The sequence below is a fragment of the Osmerus mordax genome, chromosome 9, assembly GCF_038355195.1.
Source record: "Osmerus mordax isolate fOsmMor3 chromosome 9, fOsmMor3.pri, whole genome shotgun sequence".
Classification (NCBI taxonomy): domain Eukaryota; kingdom Metazoa; phylum Chordata; class Actinopteri; order Osmeriformes; family Osmeridae; genus Osmerus; species Osmerus mordax.
Window position 1 is genome coordinate 7,205,847 of NC_090058.1, and position 15,346 is coordinate 7,221,192.

At 44.7% G+C, this 15,346-nt stretch overlaps 3 protein-coding genes across 5 annotated transcripts; 1 reads left to right on the forward strand and 2 right to left on the reverse strand.

Moving 5' to 3' along the window:
* Positions 1-492: 492 nt before the first annotated feature.
* Positions 493-10,105, forward strand: adam17a (ADAM metallopeptidase domain 17a). 2 transcript variants are annotated; one of them, XM_067243474.1, is made up of 20 exons: positions 493-698; positions 1,721-1,853; positions 2,100-2,233; positions 2,327-2,415; positions 2,588-2,762; positions 3,972-4,102; positions 4,193-4,279; positions 4,582-4,707; positions 4,820-4,964; positions 5,122-5,213; positions 5,526-5,678; positions 5,877-6,076; positions 6,334-6,437; positions 6,548-6,682; positions 6,808-6,938; positions 7,068-7,146; positions 7,227-7,315; positions 7,432-7,488; positions 8,084-8,117; positions 8,617-10,105. In XM_067243474.1, the coding sequence occupies exons 1-20, from the start codon at positions 599-601 to the stop codon at positions 9,027-9,029; spliced, it is 2,607 nt and encodes an 868-aa protein (XP_067099575.1). In that variant the 5' UTR covers positions 493-598; the 3' UTR covers positions 9,030-10,105. The 2 variants fall into 2 exon arrangements, with proteins under 2 accessions (XP_067099575.1, XP_067099576.1); XM_067243475.1 differs by lacking the exon at positions 8,084-8,117.
* Positions 10,106-10,196: 91 nt separating this feature from the next.
* Positions 10,197-11,713, reverse strand: iah1 (isoamyl acetate hydrolyzing esterase 1 (putative)). Its single transcript, XM_067243476.1, has 5 exons — positions 11,559-11,713; positions 11,389-11,441; positions 11,099-11,250; positions 10,707-10,990; positions 10,197-10,489 (listed from the first exon to the last, which is right to left on the reverse strand). The coding sequence occupies exons 1-5, from the start codon at positions 11,619-11,621 to the stop codon at positions 10,313-10,315; spliced, it is 729 nt and encodes a 242-aa protein (XP_067099577.1). The 5' UTR covers positions 11,622-11,713; the 3' UTR covers positions 10,197-10,312.
* A 474-nt stretch (positions 11,714-12,187) lies between these two features.
* Positions 12,188-15,259, reverse strand: tdh2 (L-threonine dehydrogenase 2). 2 transcript variants are annotated; one of them, XM_067243686.1, is made up of 8 exons: positions 15,076-15,259; positions 14,610-14,652; positions 14,449-14,519; positions 14,182-14,331; positions 13,899-14,071; positions 13,532-13,622; positions 13,172-13,441; positions 12,188-12,999 (listed from the first exon to the last, which is right to left on the reverse strand). In XM_067243686.1, the coding sequence occupies exons 1-8, from the start codon at positions 15,257-15,259 to the stop codon at positions 12,854-12,856; spliced, it is 1,128 nt and encodes a 375-aa protein (XP_067099787.1). In that variant the 3' UTR covers positions 12,188-12,853. The 2 variants fall into 2 exon arrangements, with proteins under 2 accessions (XP_067099787.1, XP_067099786.1); XM_067243685.1 differs by having other exon boundaries at positions 14,182-14,519.
* Between the last annotated feature and the right edge of the window lie 87 nt (positions 15,260-15,346).

The following is a 15,346-nucleotide window of genomic DNA, read 5'->3' on the forward strand; positions in this document are numbered from 1 at the left end:
AGACTGTCACTTTTTTATATGAAAATATAATTGGAAAGAGGAGTCCTTTAATGAAACCTTTAGTCGACAGAAGTACAACCTTCTACTGCGTATATAAGTATTTTTTACTGTGGGATTTTTTCAATAAATCATGAGTGTAGTGTAGTCATTTTGTATTTTACACGATATAAATAACTTGTACCCATTGAGTCAACTAAAATACTTCTTACATTTACATTTATTCATTTAGCAGACGCTTTTTTTCTTCTTCTTCTTAATCGTACTATCCCACACAGAAGATGTCGCTATTTTCGAATTGGTAAAGTAACTGTAAATGTAATGTAAATGTAATGTAACTGGTTCCCTTTGCATGCGGCTCTGCAAATAGGCTAGTTTCTTACTGCTGTACAGTAGCTACTTATGGTACACATCTGAGCTATAGCTACACTGATGTTATGCCACTACCTAGTCTAGACAAGCTAAGTAACGCTGTTAGCCAGGAAGTCTGAATGATAGAGGGTGAGCTAGCTATCTACAGTAGACAACAATGTCTGATACAACTACACCAGTGCAGTGTAGTTAGTCATCCGCTACGTTGGCTCTCTGTTTAATAGTCAAGATGAAGTATATCGTTATATTATGTATTGCCTCGCTGGCTCCATTTTGGGTCAATTGTGCAGTACATAAAACCTCAGACAAACCGAAAACTCCTGAGAACGGTAAGTTGCAGCTAGCTGCTAAGTTAGACGAGCTAACCCTACACAACACGGCACGACTAAACACACTAGAGACTCAAGATTGCTAGCCTAGTCTAGACTAGGCTAGCAATCTTGAGTCTGTCATAATGCGCCCTTAGCAGCAATTATTTAGTGTGAGCGTTGCACATCTAGCTACAAGTGAACAGCAAACATATCTATTACTGAATAGTAATTCGAATCTAACATAAAATACAATAACAATAATAATATATTAAATACTTAAACATCACATAAAAAGTGTGTCCTGGTCGTACAACCAAGGACTCTAGTAAACTAGAGAGCTGGTATCTAACTTGTACTAGTTAGCTCTCGCTAGTTGCGAGTTACCGTTACAGTACCACACTTTGGCTTGACTTATTGCTATTATTAGCCAACTACTGTGGCTCCTCTAGCTCTTGTAATATTGATCCTAGATTGAACGGTTGTCAGTTTGTCAAGTAAGTGGAGGGGCTCATAGCAGCTGCAAGGGTTAAAAGGTATGCCTGAATGCTAGTTAAAGCTAGTTAGCCACGTTTCTTCCTTCTCAGGCGTAGCCCTTGAAATACCCAAACTGCCAAAAGCTAGCCTATGTAAGGATGGTCTGTGAGAAGTGTTTTCCTGAGGGTCGCTAGCTACAATTGCTTGATAATTGCCTGTGTAAGATAGAATGTTCCGTTAAAAAGATAAATAGCATTATTGGAAGCATAATTATTTTCGGATGCCAAGCCTATGTGGCCACTAAAAACGACAATAGTATTTAGTTTAGAATGACAATTGATCTAAGGCAGAGACCAACACCCCACCGTGTCATTCCAGTCTATGAATTAGCTGGAAAAAACTTGCTTGTTGTCATATGACTGGGGATGGGTATATCTCAGTGGTAGACCACATATTTAAGAGGTTGCAGGATCCAATCCCCCTGTGCTTTATATTAGTAATAAGCTGACACGTGTCTGCTAAATGAACACAATACATGAACAGCATTTGCTCCCTCTCTTCTCCAGAGGCTCTCAGTTTCATGCTCTCTGACTTCGAGGTGCTTCCTGTGTCTGGCCTCCAGCAGCACTCTGTTAGGAAGAGGGATGTCCACACCAGGTCCCAGGTGGAACGCCTGGTCAGCTTCAAGGCACTCCAGAGGTAGGCTAACCACACTACAGAGCAGGACCATTCAAAGTTGGCTCTGGGTCCAGGGAGACTCTCTCACAGGGATTCTCTGGAATGATTGTCTATAACAGCAGTGGCAGACAATGTGCATACAAGGTGGTCAGGTGAGACCAGATGAAAAGTGGTTGGTGCTTCCTCTTGATGAGGGGTGTAGCCCGTAGCCTTTAGGCAAGTCATTCTGTGTATTCCTCCACATGACAGTCGCTTGTCTCCCTACAGACATTTCCAGCTTTACTTGACCACCAACACAGACCTGTTCACAGAGGACTTCAAAGCAGTTTTTGTAGACAAGCAAGGAAAGGAAAAACCTTATAATGTCCAGCTGCAAAACTATTTCTCTGGACATGTTGTTGGTGAGCGAGTCACATATATATAAATCGAGATTTGCTGTTGAATTCTATGAAACGTACATTTTTAGTTGTGCAATAATACCTTGTTGTCTATAGGAGAGGAGCACTCGCGTGTGCAAGCCCACATAGATGGGGATGAGTTCTCAGCCCACATTCTGACTGATGAGGCAGAGTACAACTTAGAGGTAAGGCTCCTCCAAATACTATTCCAAACACAAATAGTGTTTGTCTGGTAGTAAAGGATCTGTGTAAACAAACAAACCTTTTCTGCCCCCACTTATTACTCTTATCCATTTTTCCTTCCCATAATTTCGGTCTGTTCTTACTTCATCCCTCTGCCTGCCCTCCCATCCCCAGCCCCTGTGGAGGTTCACCAAGGCAAGTCCTGACGGCAGGTTGCTGGTGTACCGTTCAGAGGACATTAAGAACCTGAGCCGCCTTGCCTCTCCGAAGGTGTGTGGTTACGTCCATGGTGCAGCCCAGGACCTCCTTCCAGAGGGGGCCCGGATGGCTGCAGATGCCGAGGAGGATGGTAAGCGTGTGTGAGTGTCTGTGTGTGTTTGTGAATGTGTGTGGGCTTTAATGAGGGAAAGATATGTGCTGCTGTTCTGGCAGTTGAGTAACAACATTTAACAAACCCTTGACTTCCTGTTGTAACTGCAGTTGTTAATGCAGTTATATGAACATGTGGTGTTTGTGTGCCCCAGTTTCTGTGGATCTTTTGTAGATGCAGCTTAAGATGTTGTGTTAAATAATGAGTATTTTGAGGCCTTCTAGTAAAAAATGTAAAGTAATGTCATGTAAAACAACTACGGTACACTGGTTAGACTAGGAGTCAATTATGAACAGACCATATTTCTTTGTGCTGCTCTTACTGCCTGCTAGGACAATACGTGGAGTTGAATCATCTCACAGTGGAGGCATTCAAATTCATGGGAGCACTTAGTATTGCGTATATGCGTAGTCAGATGACTATGATTCGCAGGTCTCACGCGCTAGTCACCCACGTTTCCTGGCTCTGTAGTAGTTCGGGGCTGTGACTCCATACTCTAGAGAAGCCTGCTTTCCTAGATTTCTCTCCTAGACTGACCTGAAGCCAAAGGACAGGTGTAAGTGACAGAATGGAGGACAAATGTTCTTTTTGTCCAGGCAAATAAAGAATTAGGTCAATATGAGGTATTGAAATGTGACTGAGGTCTAAAAGGAGGAAGGATATATTACAAAAAGGGAGATAGACAGGGAGTGGTGAGGTGATTGCGGAGTGGTGGGGTTTACTGTCAGGTCTCTGCCTGAAGGCTCAGTACGACACATACAGCTAACTAGGAAAGGACCTCGTCATGCAGGATTAGACTGCTATGATCCATCTGTTTCATTTATAAAGAAGGAATAGTCAGGAGAGTTGGTCCGTTGTTATTCAAGCGCGGTTCAGTGGTGGATCCTGATGAAGATGTGCAAGTGTTTCTTCAACTCACTGCCATTAGGCAGGTTAATACAACCTGATTCACATTTATCTTGCAGTGGGAATCTGCTTTGACTGTCAGTCTCTCTTTGTCTCTCACTCTGTCTCTGTATGTTCTAGAACCCCATCTGCCTTGACTGTCAGCAAAGAGTATAGAAGCACTCAAGCAGTCAATATACGTTCTTTGCTGTCAGTCTCTCTTTGTCTCTTACTGTCTCTGTGTGTTCTAGAACCCCATCTGCCTTGACTGTCAGTCTCTCCCTCTGTCTCTGTGTGTTCTAGAACCCCATCTGAGAGAGAAGAGGCAGGTCCACAACCACAAGAAGAACACCTGTCCTCTCCTTCTGGTAGCAGACTACCGCTTCTTCAAGCACATGGGCCGTGGAGAGGAGAGCACCACCCTCAACTACCTGGTAAACTACACACACACACCACACACACATTTCAGTTGAAGGAATGTTCCTTCTCCCAAAACGTCATATGTTGTGCTGTTTTTCCACCAGATTGAGCTGATTGATCGTGTGGATGACATCTACAGGAACACTACTTGGGATAACGAGTTTAAAGACTATGGCGTGCAGATCCAACAGGTGTGTGTGCGTGTGTGTGTGCGTGCGTGCGTGCGTGCTGGGTATGGATGTGCACTTAAATGCATACTCATTCATACATTGCCGAGTGATTAACATTGGTTTCCAGTGCAGTGTGTCCAAAGTACGTGTGTTCAGTATTGAAATATCACTTTAGCGTTTACCATATTACGCATGTCAGTGCAGAAGATGTTCCACTGGGTTAGGGAGTAAATGGAGACACTGTTAGTGTAGTAAAACTCTTAACTCTCACATGTGCTGCTACAGCTCATAAACTTCTGCTGACCTCAGTAATGTATTTCCAGATCGTCATCAACAAGGAGCCGACAAAACCACCAGCAGTCATGGAGGACACAAACTGGGTCCACTACAACATGAAAGACAGCCCTACGAAGGGCAAGGAGGTGTGGGACGTCAAGAAACTCCTGGAGGTGAGAGACGCCACAACCACAACCGACTTTGTATAGAATGCTCATTAAATATTAACGTTTTTCTTTTCAACTTTGAATACCCCCTTTGTAATATAGTTTCTTTGTCCTCCAGCAATTCAGCTTAGACATGGCAGACAATGCGTCAAAGGTGTGCCTGGCTCATCTGTTCACCTACCAGGACTTTGACGAGGGGACCCTGGGCCTGGCCTATGTGGCCCCCTCTAAAGCCATGGCCCTGGGGGGGCTCTGCCCAAAACGTTAGGACCCTCTCATAGTTATCATTCTGAAGTGTTTTTCAGGTCCAATTTATTGCCCACCCACAGAGACGTGGTCTTTCTGATGAACATTAATGTTTAAATTCTGAACAGTATGGAGATAATTTTTAAAACACATTTTTAATTTCTGTTTTTTTAGCCTACTATCCATCTGCCTCCAGCAAGAAGCCCAGTTACCTCAACACTGGTTTGACCAGCACTAAGAACTATGGAAAGACCATTCTGACCAAAGTGAGTTCTACTTGATGACCACATCCAGTCTCAGAAACGCCCCATATTGTGTTCATTTAGCAGACGCTTTTATCCAAAGCAACGTTCTTGCAACCTCTTGATCATCAGTCAAATGCTCTACCACTGAGCTATACCTAGCATGTCAGTTTCTCTGAAAAGCAGAACTTTTCATCCTATTTTGTGTAATTGTTGACCTAGTTTGTTTGTCGTCCAAGCAATTTCTCAGTCCACATGATCAACGCTTGACACCACATGGTTATGTTTCCCTTCCTCCCTGTCTTTCTCTCTGTTTCCTGTCTGTTCTGTTTCTAGGAGGCAGACTTGGTGACCACCCATGAGCTGGGACACAACTTTGGGGCAGAGCATGACCCTGACAACATTCCCCACTGTGCCCCAAGCGACGACGACGGGGGCAAATTTGTCATGTACCCTATCGCTGTTAGCGGGGACCACTACAACAACAAGGTACTGCCCCAACATCATGCTGCTCAAGATACAGGAAGTGAAACTGTGACTGTCAGCCAAGAATGTACAATCCACAAACCAACCACCAACACTCTTACTATCTCTCTGTCTCACTGTCTTACTCTATCTCCCTCTCTCTTTGTCTACCCCTTTCTCTCACTGTCTCTCTCTCTCTCATACACTCTTTCTCGGCCCCAGCGGTTCTCAAACTGCAGCAAGACCTCCATAGGGAAGTCTCTCCGCTTCAAGGCTCCAGTGTGCTTCAGGGAAAGGAACAGTAAGGTGTGTGGGAACTCCCGGGTGGAGGAGGGGGAGGACTGTGACCCCGGCCTGCTCCACCTCAACGACGACCTGTGCTGCTCTGCTGAGTGCAAGTTCAGACGGGACGCTCAGTGCAGGTACGAGGCCTGCTAGACACACCCCTGAACACACCCTGCTCAGTATACACACATAGGAGAGGAGCTTTGAGAAGGGAGAATGACGACAACCACTTATATTGGCACACACCTCTTGTCTTTCACATGATAAAAGGTATTTGCACATGTACAGAATGTCAACGACATTATCAATAGTCAACAATGTCTCCAAACAATTGCTACTGATTTCTGAAGTCATCCGCATGCACACTGAGGTAGTTCTCCTGCTGTCCCCTCAGTGACAGGAACAGCCCGTGCTGTAAGAGCTGCCAGTTTGAGCAGGCCGGTAAGGTCTGCCAGGAGCCCATCACTGCCACCTGTAAAGGTCTGTCGCTCTGCACAGGTGAGACATTGCCCCTAGTGGAGTATTCCAAGACCTACAGTCACGTCTCGAAGCACCGTCTGTGGGCTGTCATAACCTTTGACGCTATACGACCTCTAATACACCCCCAGGTAACAGCAGCGAGTGCCCGCCCCCCGACGACCTCTCTGACGACACCGTCTGTGTGGACAGTGGTAGATGTCGGGAGGGGGAGTGTATCCCCTTCTGCGAGGCCATGCAGAGCCTGCAGTCCTGTGCCTGCAATGGTGAGCTGAACACACACATACACTCCTACATATGGTACCTCTGGTGTGCTTATCAAAATTGTATGTACCAGCAAATAGCTGCATTTGTAAGGCCTAGACCTCTGTTGTGCCCCTTCTCTCTGTAGAGACAAGGGAGTCTTGTAAAGTGTGCTGCCGGGACAAAATCGGAGCCTGTGTTCCATTTGTCCAGACCACCAGTGAGTTCCTGTTCTTGCGGAAGGGGAAGCCCTGCACTGAGGGCTTCTGTGACGGGGCGGTGAGTCAGCATTTCCTGTAGCCCTGACCTTTAACCCCCAAAGGCTTCCAGGACAGGGATGGGATTGGAAGAGAAGGACTGGAAATATTGCTGTCTCCTGTTTGAGTCCTCTGTTGTTTTCATCTTAAGGGTAAATGCATGAAGCAAGTCCAGGATGTGATCGAGAGGTTGTGGGATTTCATCGACAAGCTGGACATCAATACATTTGGTACGTGGGCCTTGGTTAAAGCCTTTATTGAAAAAGATTTACAATTTACTGAATGTTCTTTTTGTCCCTCTGCCCCTCAGGGAAGTTCCTGGCTGATAACATTGTGGGCTCTGTGGTGGTCTTCTCCCTGGTCTTCTGGATCCCTCTCAGTATCCTAGTTCACTGTGTGGTGAGAGAACCAACCTTCTGTACACTGCTCCTCCCTGTCCTACAAACCCCATGATGCATCCTTCCTCTCTGCCTCCCTGACACGTCCTCTCTCTGTTGAATTGACCTTCTCTGTAGGACAAGAACCTTGACAAGGAGTATGAGGAGAACACCAAGACCTTTTTTTTCCCAAGTGTAAGTGTCTGATATATTTGATCTGTCCCATTCTCTGGCAGACATATGGCATCTGCATTGTCAGTAGCATGACCTAGTTTGCAGCCACAATAATTAACATGTCTACTAACCTTCAGAGAGAGCATGAAAGCTGCCCACCTCTTGAATTTGTCCTACTTTCTAGTTTGTGGTCAGGCTATGCTAGGTTAGCTCATGAAGTATCATACTGCTCTGGGCTCAGCTTACAAGTTCAATTTATGGGATGATGAGAGAGAGAGAAGGCAGACATGGCACCAAATCCAGTCTTTGTGCCAAACTGGAATGTCACAGACATTGGTTTAAACCTCCAAAAATATGTAAGCTTGAAGAAGCTGTTGCAGAATGTCACAGTGTCATCACAGCTTGATTAGTCTGCTGTATGACAGCTTGCAAAACGTCGGTTAATTAAAGTGCCTGGCACAGAAAAGAGTCTGGTGTGTTACCATGGTGATGAAGGGCAGTGTGTCGGACGGATATTTTTCTTCTGTCTACTCTGAATTAACCTTGGGTATTCAGATCAAATGACAAGTCAGTCACTGTTTGCCTTGGCCCCTCCCCCTTCCCGGAATTGCAGCAGATGGTGGAAGTATGTAGTAGAGCTCCGCCCTCAGGTGAGTGGGAAAGGCGTGGCTTTGGAGCGTGGCTTGGGAGTCCGTGTGCACGGTCAGTGTGTGTCACATGATGATGCCGTGTCTGTGTGAGGGCTGAGCAATGCACGCTGTCTTTGTAAGGACGAACGCAGATTGATTTTGCATCGCCTGCTGTTATGGGGGCAGTGTTGAATGGCGTTGATGTTGTTGCTTTGTCAGTGCGTGAGCTGAGTTTGATCATGCTTGGGCTTCTCAGTTGGAAGGTCAGTGTGATATCTGTTCATGACTGGTAGTGTCGCTTGAAACAGACTGGGGACACTGGTCCATTCCCTTTACAGCTATCCAATTTACTTTAATGTCTTCTGTTAATTATAGTAATCCCTTAAATAAAACAGTACAAGTTTGAACAAAACTTGAGTTGGAAATGAGCCAGCCCCAGTCTCAGATAGTAAACCAGTTTACTTTGCCCTGACACCCCTCTTTCTCTCCTGTTCCCCTCCTCCTCTCCTCCCACCATCAGAATGCCGAGCTCTTGAACAACCCAGAGTCGGCGCCCGTGCGCATCGTCAAGCCTCTTCAGCCTCCCTCCTTCTCCGCCGCCCGGATCACGCCCTCCTCCCTGCTGCATCAGCAGCCCCTGAGCGGGGCCCTTCCTCAGGCCAGCAGCAGTACCCCGGTCCCAGGCCCCAGCTGCGGCCCTGCCCCAGCCAGCGCAGGGGCCCTGAAGGTGGAGGCCCTGGCCACCATCCAGGAGGACCTCAGCATCGACTCTCACCTGGGAGAGGAGGTGCTGGAGGAAGACTTCCTGTCCGCAGCGCCAGCAGCTGCAGCCGGATCCTCCTGCGGCACCAAGGCTTCCTACGAGGACCTGACAGAGAACACACCAGCCAGGGACCAGCGGCGGCTCAAGAGACAGGCCTGCGTGGACAGTAAGGAGACAGAATGCTGAGGGACACACACACACAGGATGAACTTTGGGGAACATGCATACCAGTGCTCGTATATTTCCATATTATCCATCCAAATAGATGGATAGTAGATGTCATACTCAAACATTATCATAATGCACACCCACAGGCACTCAGAGGGTGATACAGGAGTAGTGGATACACATAAACCCAGGGGTCAAACAGGATACCACAGATGGCATTAAGATCAATTTAGTTGTTCTTGTAGGTCATTAGGAAAATCTGAAATATGTGACAATGATCTAGTGTGGATACAAACAATTGTGTGATGTTTAGATGAATAGTTGCATTTCTCGGATCTGTGACACACTAAAGAAATCTTTGGACTGAATGTAGCAAACAACTGAAATTGCTGCACTTGTATTGGTATTTTCACTGGAAGTTGTATGGTCCTGTTTTTGTTTTGAAATCATGTCTTTGTTGTGGGTCCTTATGCTGGTCACTCCTGTTTGATGTGGCCCTGTGAACTGTCATCTGCATCCCAAAGTTTTGGACGACTCAAGATCTAGTAAGCTGAGAAATCTACACAACTATCACTATTTTATATATTCTTGTCAAGTCATGTTTATCATGCACTTTCCAGCATAGGGTTTACCCATATGAAAATCCTCATAACTAAGTAGTGCCTTTCTGAAGTTGAGCCTGTAAATGTTGCTACCATGCGTCTCTATGTCTGTAACTGTACTGTAAGCAGTAGAAAAACACTCACAATCCACACAGCTGAATATTCAAATGGCAATACTGCACCCAACTAGCTGGAGTGATTTCCCAAAAATTCTGTCCTTAGTTCTAAATGTAATTTCCAATGTACGTAGGCTTGAGGATGACTTTTGTTTTGAAAACATTTGTGCCAACATACAGTTTGCCATTGGCTTGAGCTACTCCTTGGTGTCTTTCATTTTATTTTGCTAAATGTTCTATATTAGATGTACATTTAATTTGAGTGAAATATTCTTCACAGTGGCCAGTTATCTGGCTTCTTGCCTTGTTTTTATGTACAGTAAGTACTTAATAATCTGGATCAATAAATGCCTTGATGTTAATGTGTCATTTCGTCTTGTGTTTCTGTATGACCAAATGCAACTCGCATTCCAAAAATAAAATATTTTATTGTATTTTTCTATACATTTATATAAAAAGAAATTAATCACATCATTATACTGAATCTTAACATTCCAGAGAAACTACTCTCTGATGTGGCAATAGATGATGCTGTGTGTTAACGCTAGGAAGTCTTGAATGCTGAGGTCAGCGGTCACAGAGCAAGCTGGCCTCAGGGTGTTCGGGGTCGACGTCTCCCCAGTAGGGCAGAATGAAGGGAAGATCCACCACCCGTCTCTCCAGGACCTTCCAGAGCTGCTCCGCCACAAACTGGTTCCCCTTCAGCGAAAGGTGGAGCCCGTCTGAGAGGAACTCTGTGAAGTCCTGTGGAAAAGCCGAGGACCAAAGATGGCATCAGCATCATTCTATAATAGACTCTAAATTAGTGTAAATTACAATAACATCCTGGATATTAGGGGACTTGTACCACAGGGTATGTGTAATGTATGTGTGGTATCCATGACACCTTGTAACATGCAGACAAGGAGGGTTTTATTATGTACAGCAGGGATGCAGGATATGGTACATGAGAGGTCCTCACCTGTCCATCTTTCTGCATGAGAGTCCAGAGGTCCAGTATGTCGGCCCCACACTGGCCAGCTGCCTGCACACACGCCTGGGCATACTGACCTGCCACTGAGTTTAGACGATTCAGGGGAGAACCTGCTAGTTCACACTCTTTCTGCCAGGCTGCCTCGTTTAGAGGAGGTGGAGTGATGAAGATGACCTTGTCAGCAGTTACGCCCACTGACACTAGGTGCCTAGCTATCTCCTTAAGGTTGTCCGAGTACTCCTGTAATGGGACATGCTGCTTTGGGTTCTTATCTGGAAAAATAAGAAATAACATCTCCTTATCCTGTTCAATATTTCTACAGCAGCATAAAGCTTTTTACCAGATGCTGTGACGTTAGAGCCATCTGTGGTTGCACTTGCCTGCCAGGGCACAGTCGTTAGCTCCAAAGAAGATTGTTACTGCTGCTATTTTGTTGTGTGGACCTCTGTCGCCAGAGATGATGCGAGGAAGGATTATTTTGCCCCACCTTGAGTTGTAGCCAGACAACCCTCTGTTCACCACGTCGCATTTTCTGGCAGAACAAGAGGTCCCCAAGATTCTAAAATTAATGTAATGTATGTAGCCTAGCAGTCAAATTTAAGCTAATAAGCAGATACACGGATACACTGACTGAGTAAAAGTAAACACTCAGTTGGATAGTTAAACTCACCTGGCTAGTTTATTGGCTATATCTGATCCCCAACCGCTTGATGAGAAGGAGTACTGAAAAGGGTACGTTAGCATAACTGAGCAACTGACCAGACACAAAGTCACTACTAGTACAGTACTACTTGTAATGTCCTCAATAGAATTGAATTCATGACGGTTGCGAGTATTTACCTGAGTGATTGAGTCGCCAAATAATATGACTTGAGGCCAAAGTATGTTTTTCAGTGTGGACATGGTTCGTATTAACTGATTCTGAGTTCTTTATTACATTAGATTCTTTCCAAGACCAGTTATGTGACTACTAGCGGCAAATAGTTCCATTAATATGCCCCACTTCCGGTAGTGTCCTTTCTGAAATGTTCAAAATAAAAGTCAACATATTAAAAGTAAACAGGCAAGTACACATCCTGTCACGAAACAAAAAGGTTATAGTTGGCCTGGATAAACTACAAATTGTTACCTCTCAATATGATCATTTTAATAATGTATCAGCGTAGACCTGTGTGGCAATAGGCTTCATATCTACATTGTTTCTCTTGTAGACGAACACGTTCTTATTTAACCTACCTTCCATGACAAACCATCACAGCTAAACTGACAAGTGTATTATCATATATAATTATCACCCTCCATTGAAAAAAATGTAATACTTGAATTTAGGATACGATTTATTTATTTTCTGATTTAAAGTACACTGCAATTTCTATGAATTACTCACAGATGTCAGAAATTAACAGTTTTAACATTTGAAAATAAGGCTTTTCTTGTATTTGTACTCCAAATCACACAATGTTGGTTAAAGAAATGTTTGAATGTGTAGATCTACTGTTGAAGTTACATGTGAATGCAGGCATTTTGTTTACCTTGTGAGTTTTCTGTAAATTTTTCTGCTATATTGTAAATTGTTTCTCACTAGCGTGTCCCTATTTATCACAACTACAGTGTATTTTTATAGAGTAACATCACTCTGTGATGTTTCATTATACCATCACCGTGCACCCAACCCCAGATACTTCTAAAATACCCCTATGCTAAAAGTTTTTCTAAGCTTCTATGAATCTCATACCCTTTTTTATCACAATTAAAACAACAAAAAATGAAGATATTCACAAGAAAAGAGAATGGTTGACAGTGTGATTCCCTAAATACGATTAAGGCATGCAAGTAAGAAGCTGTTTGCTGCCTGTATATTTCGAGGCTGTGGTGTGTTCCAAGTATTCCAAGTTCATGTATACATCTGGCAGGTTGGATATCAGCTTGTCAGTGTCCGGTGTTGTGATACAGGTTGTGTGCCTCTGGCTTAAGATTCAAGGTTTGTAAACAGCTTTTTGGTTTACTTGCAGATGAGTCCTAGTTGGGAGACAAGTCTGAGGTCGAAGAGGTTTTTCTGTATAGTGCAAACCCACACTGATGAGGACTTGAAGGGGAAGTGTACTGGTAGTACAGTCTCAGTGGAAAAGGCTGTGCTAGCTGACTGGTAGTCCTTCATCGGCCCTCTTGTTGCGGATGGATTTGATCATATCTATCACCAGCTCTTCAAGAACGTAGTCTGGTTTCCAACCCCAGTCTCTCCGAGCATTGGAATCATCAAATCTCACTGGCCAGCTGTCAGCTGCAGGTAGTCAAGATTTAGATCATTGAAAAATACAGTAGCAGAATGTATTCCTCTCATGTATTATTATAATTCTAAAGGTCACCAATGATCAAAGGTTCATATACTGTAGTCTGGGACACTTTTTACACTTTTTTGGCCTGAATAAGCCCCACTCTGTCTATTAACATACCGATGGTCTGGCGGACAGAGTCAGGGTTGTAGGTGACCTTTAGGTGTGGCAGGTGCTTGCGGATCTCCTGGGCCACCTCCTCTGGGGTGAAGCTCATGGCATCAATGTTGTAGGTGCGCAGCGATAGCTGACACTTCGGGGCCTGCATGAACTCTACAGTGGCGCGGTGGCAGTCGGCAATGTGCATCATGGGAAGGCGCGTGTCGGGACGCAAGTAGCACTCGTGATGTCCAGTGCTGACGGCGTCATGGAAGATCTGAACAGCATAGTCTGGGGAGAGGGAATCACTCATGTTTAGATGTTATTGATATTTACTATATGGTTCATAGTGATGTTTACTGCTGATTGGATAGAGGTTACCTGTTGTTCCTCCACCAGGCTGTGTGGTAGCTGAGATCACACCAGGGTAGCGTAGGCAACGGAAGTCCAGTCCATATTTATGGTGGAGGTACTGATGGACAAGGAGTAAACACGGGAGGTAGACACGGGAGGTACAGCAATAATCAACTAGTTTATGTACTGTATGTGGTCACTCATGTGGTCCACTCCAACCTGAAACACATTATCTACTCAAAAATGAAACATCTCAAATAGTGACTTCATGCACCAAGATTCCCAGCAACTAAGGCATTTACAACTCGACGCAACATTTATGATGTGTCTTTGCCTATGTGTGCTTAATGTGTATGCATGCATGCATTAGTGTTAGGCATGCATTAGACCACACCTCCCCCATTAGTTCTCCATGCACTTTGGACACCCCATAGATGGTGCGAGGCCTCTGGACACACAGGTCAGGTGCAGGGTCACGGGGGGAGGAAGGACCAAACGCTCCGATGGTGCTGGGCACAAAGAGACGTAAGCAGTTCTCCAGAGCCAGATCCAGCACATTGTGAAGGCCTGGGAATACAACGAGAGGGAGAAAGAAGCTGTAAACAAACAACTCAGTGAAGGAGTCAGCCCAGCTCAGCATATTGAACATGGCGTGTGTTTGTGATTTTCAAGCTGACCTGTGATGTTGATCTTGCGTGCCAAGGCGACGTTGGCCTCGCCGACGGCACTCAGAAGGGCGCTGTAATGCACCATCCAGGTGATGCGATTGTTGACAATCAGCTCCCGTAGGCTCTTGTAGTCCAGCACATCGGCATACACAAATGGACCTGTGTGGGTGGGATGAGATAGATGGGATGTAGCACGCAATGAAGATAACATGAAGCACAACAAGTAGGTGATTTTGATTGAGGAAATGGAGACTTGGATGACTTCCTCTGGCTTACCACTACTGAACACCTCTGATGGAGGCTTCTTGATATCTGAGAGGATAACGTTATCTCTTCCATATTGTTTCCTATGAGTCAAAGACATGCACAAATGAACATAATCTAGCCTTTGTTCAAATTTGCCTCAAATGTACATCCATGAGGAAAACATCTCTCACCTCAACATTTGGGCAAGCCCCACACCTAATTGTCCAAGACCACCTTTTAATGGGAAAAATATTATACAAATACAGTTAGAAAATGATAACTAGTCAGGTAATAAACTAGTCTGCAACTTGTCTCAAAATTGCAGAGAATAACCAGATTATCTATAGACTAATTGTCACACTTTGTTCGACCTTTCTGTTTTTACCAGAGCTTTATCTAAAGACAAAAACCAACGAACGGCCACCAGCTATTATTCTCCACTCTGTCTCTTTCTGGATCTTTTATGTCACCAGCACAGTCTGCTCACAGCCTATTGTAATGAGTGTAAATAGCTTTCACTGGACATTGAAAACAACTCGAAAACCTGACATATTAACGTAACGCCTGCAGTCTACTGTTGATAGCACCACTGGACACAGAATACTATTTGCAATGGAACAATAAGGTTGTTCAGCAAAGAGAGATAAATTAAATCACCTGTAATGAGGACCCTCGGGTTGTCCTCCAGAGGCTCGCTGTAGTCCTGACTGTTCCATCTGCTCATTTGTCTCGGCGTCCAACTAAAGCTTCGGGACGGCAAGCAACGCGTGCGGCTGAGACAGTCGCGGCACAACGAATCGGACAGTGCCGAAGGCAAAAAGTGCCGCACACCCGATAGCATGTCGAGATGCAGGTGAAAAGCTGTAAACTTACAACAAACAGTGAGCTATAATACTACATCATAATACATTATTATTACATTCAGGCA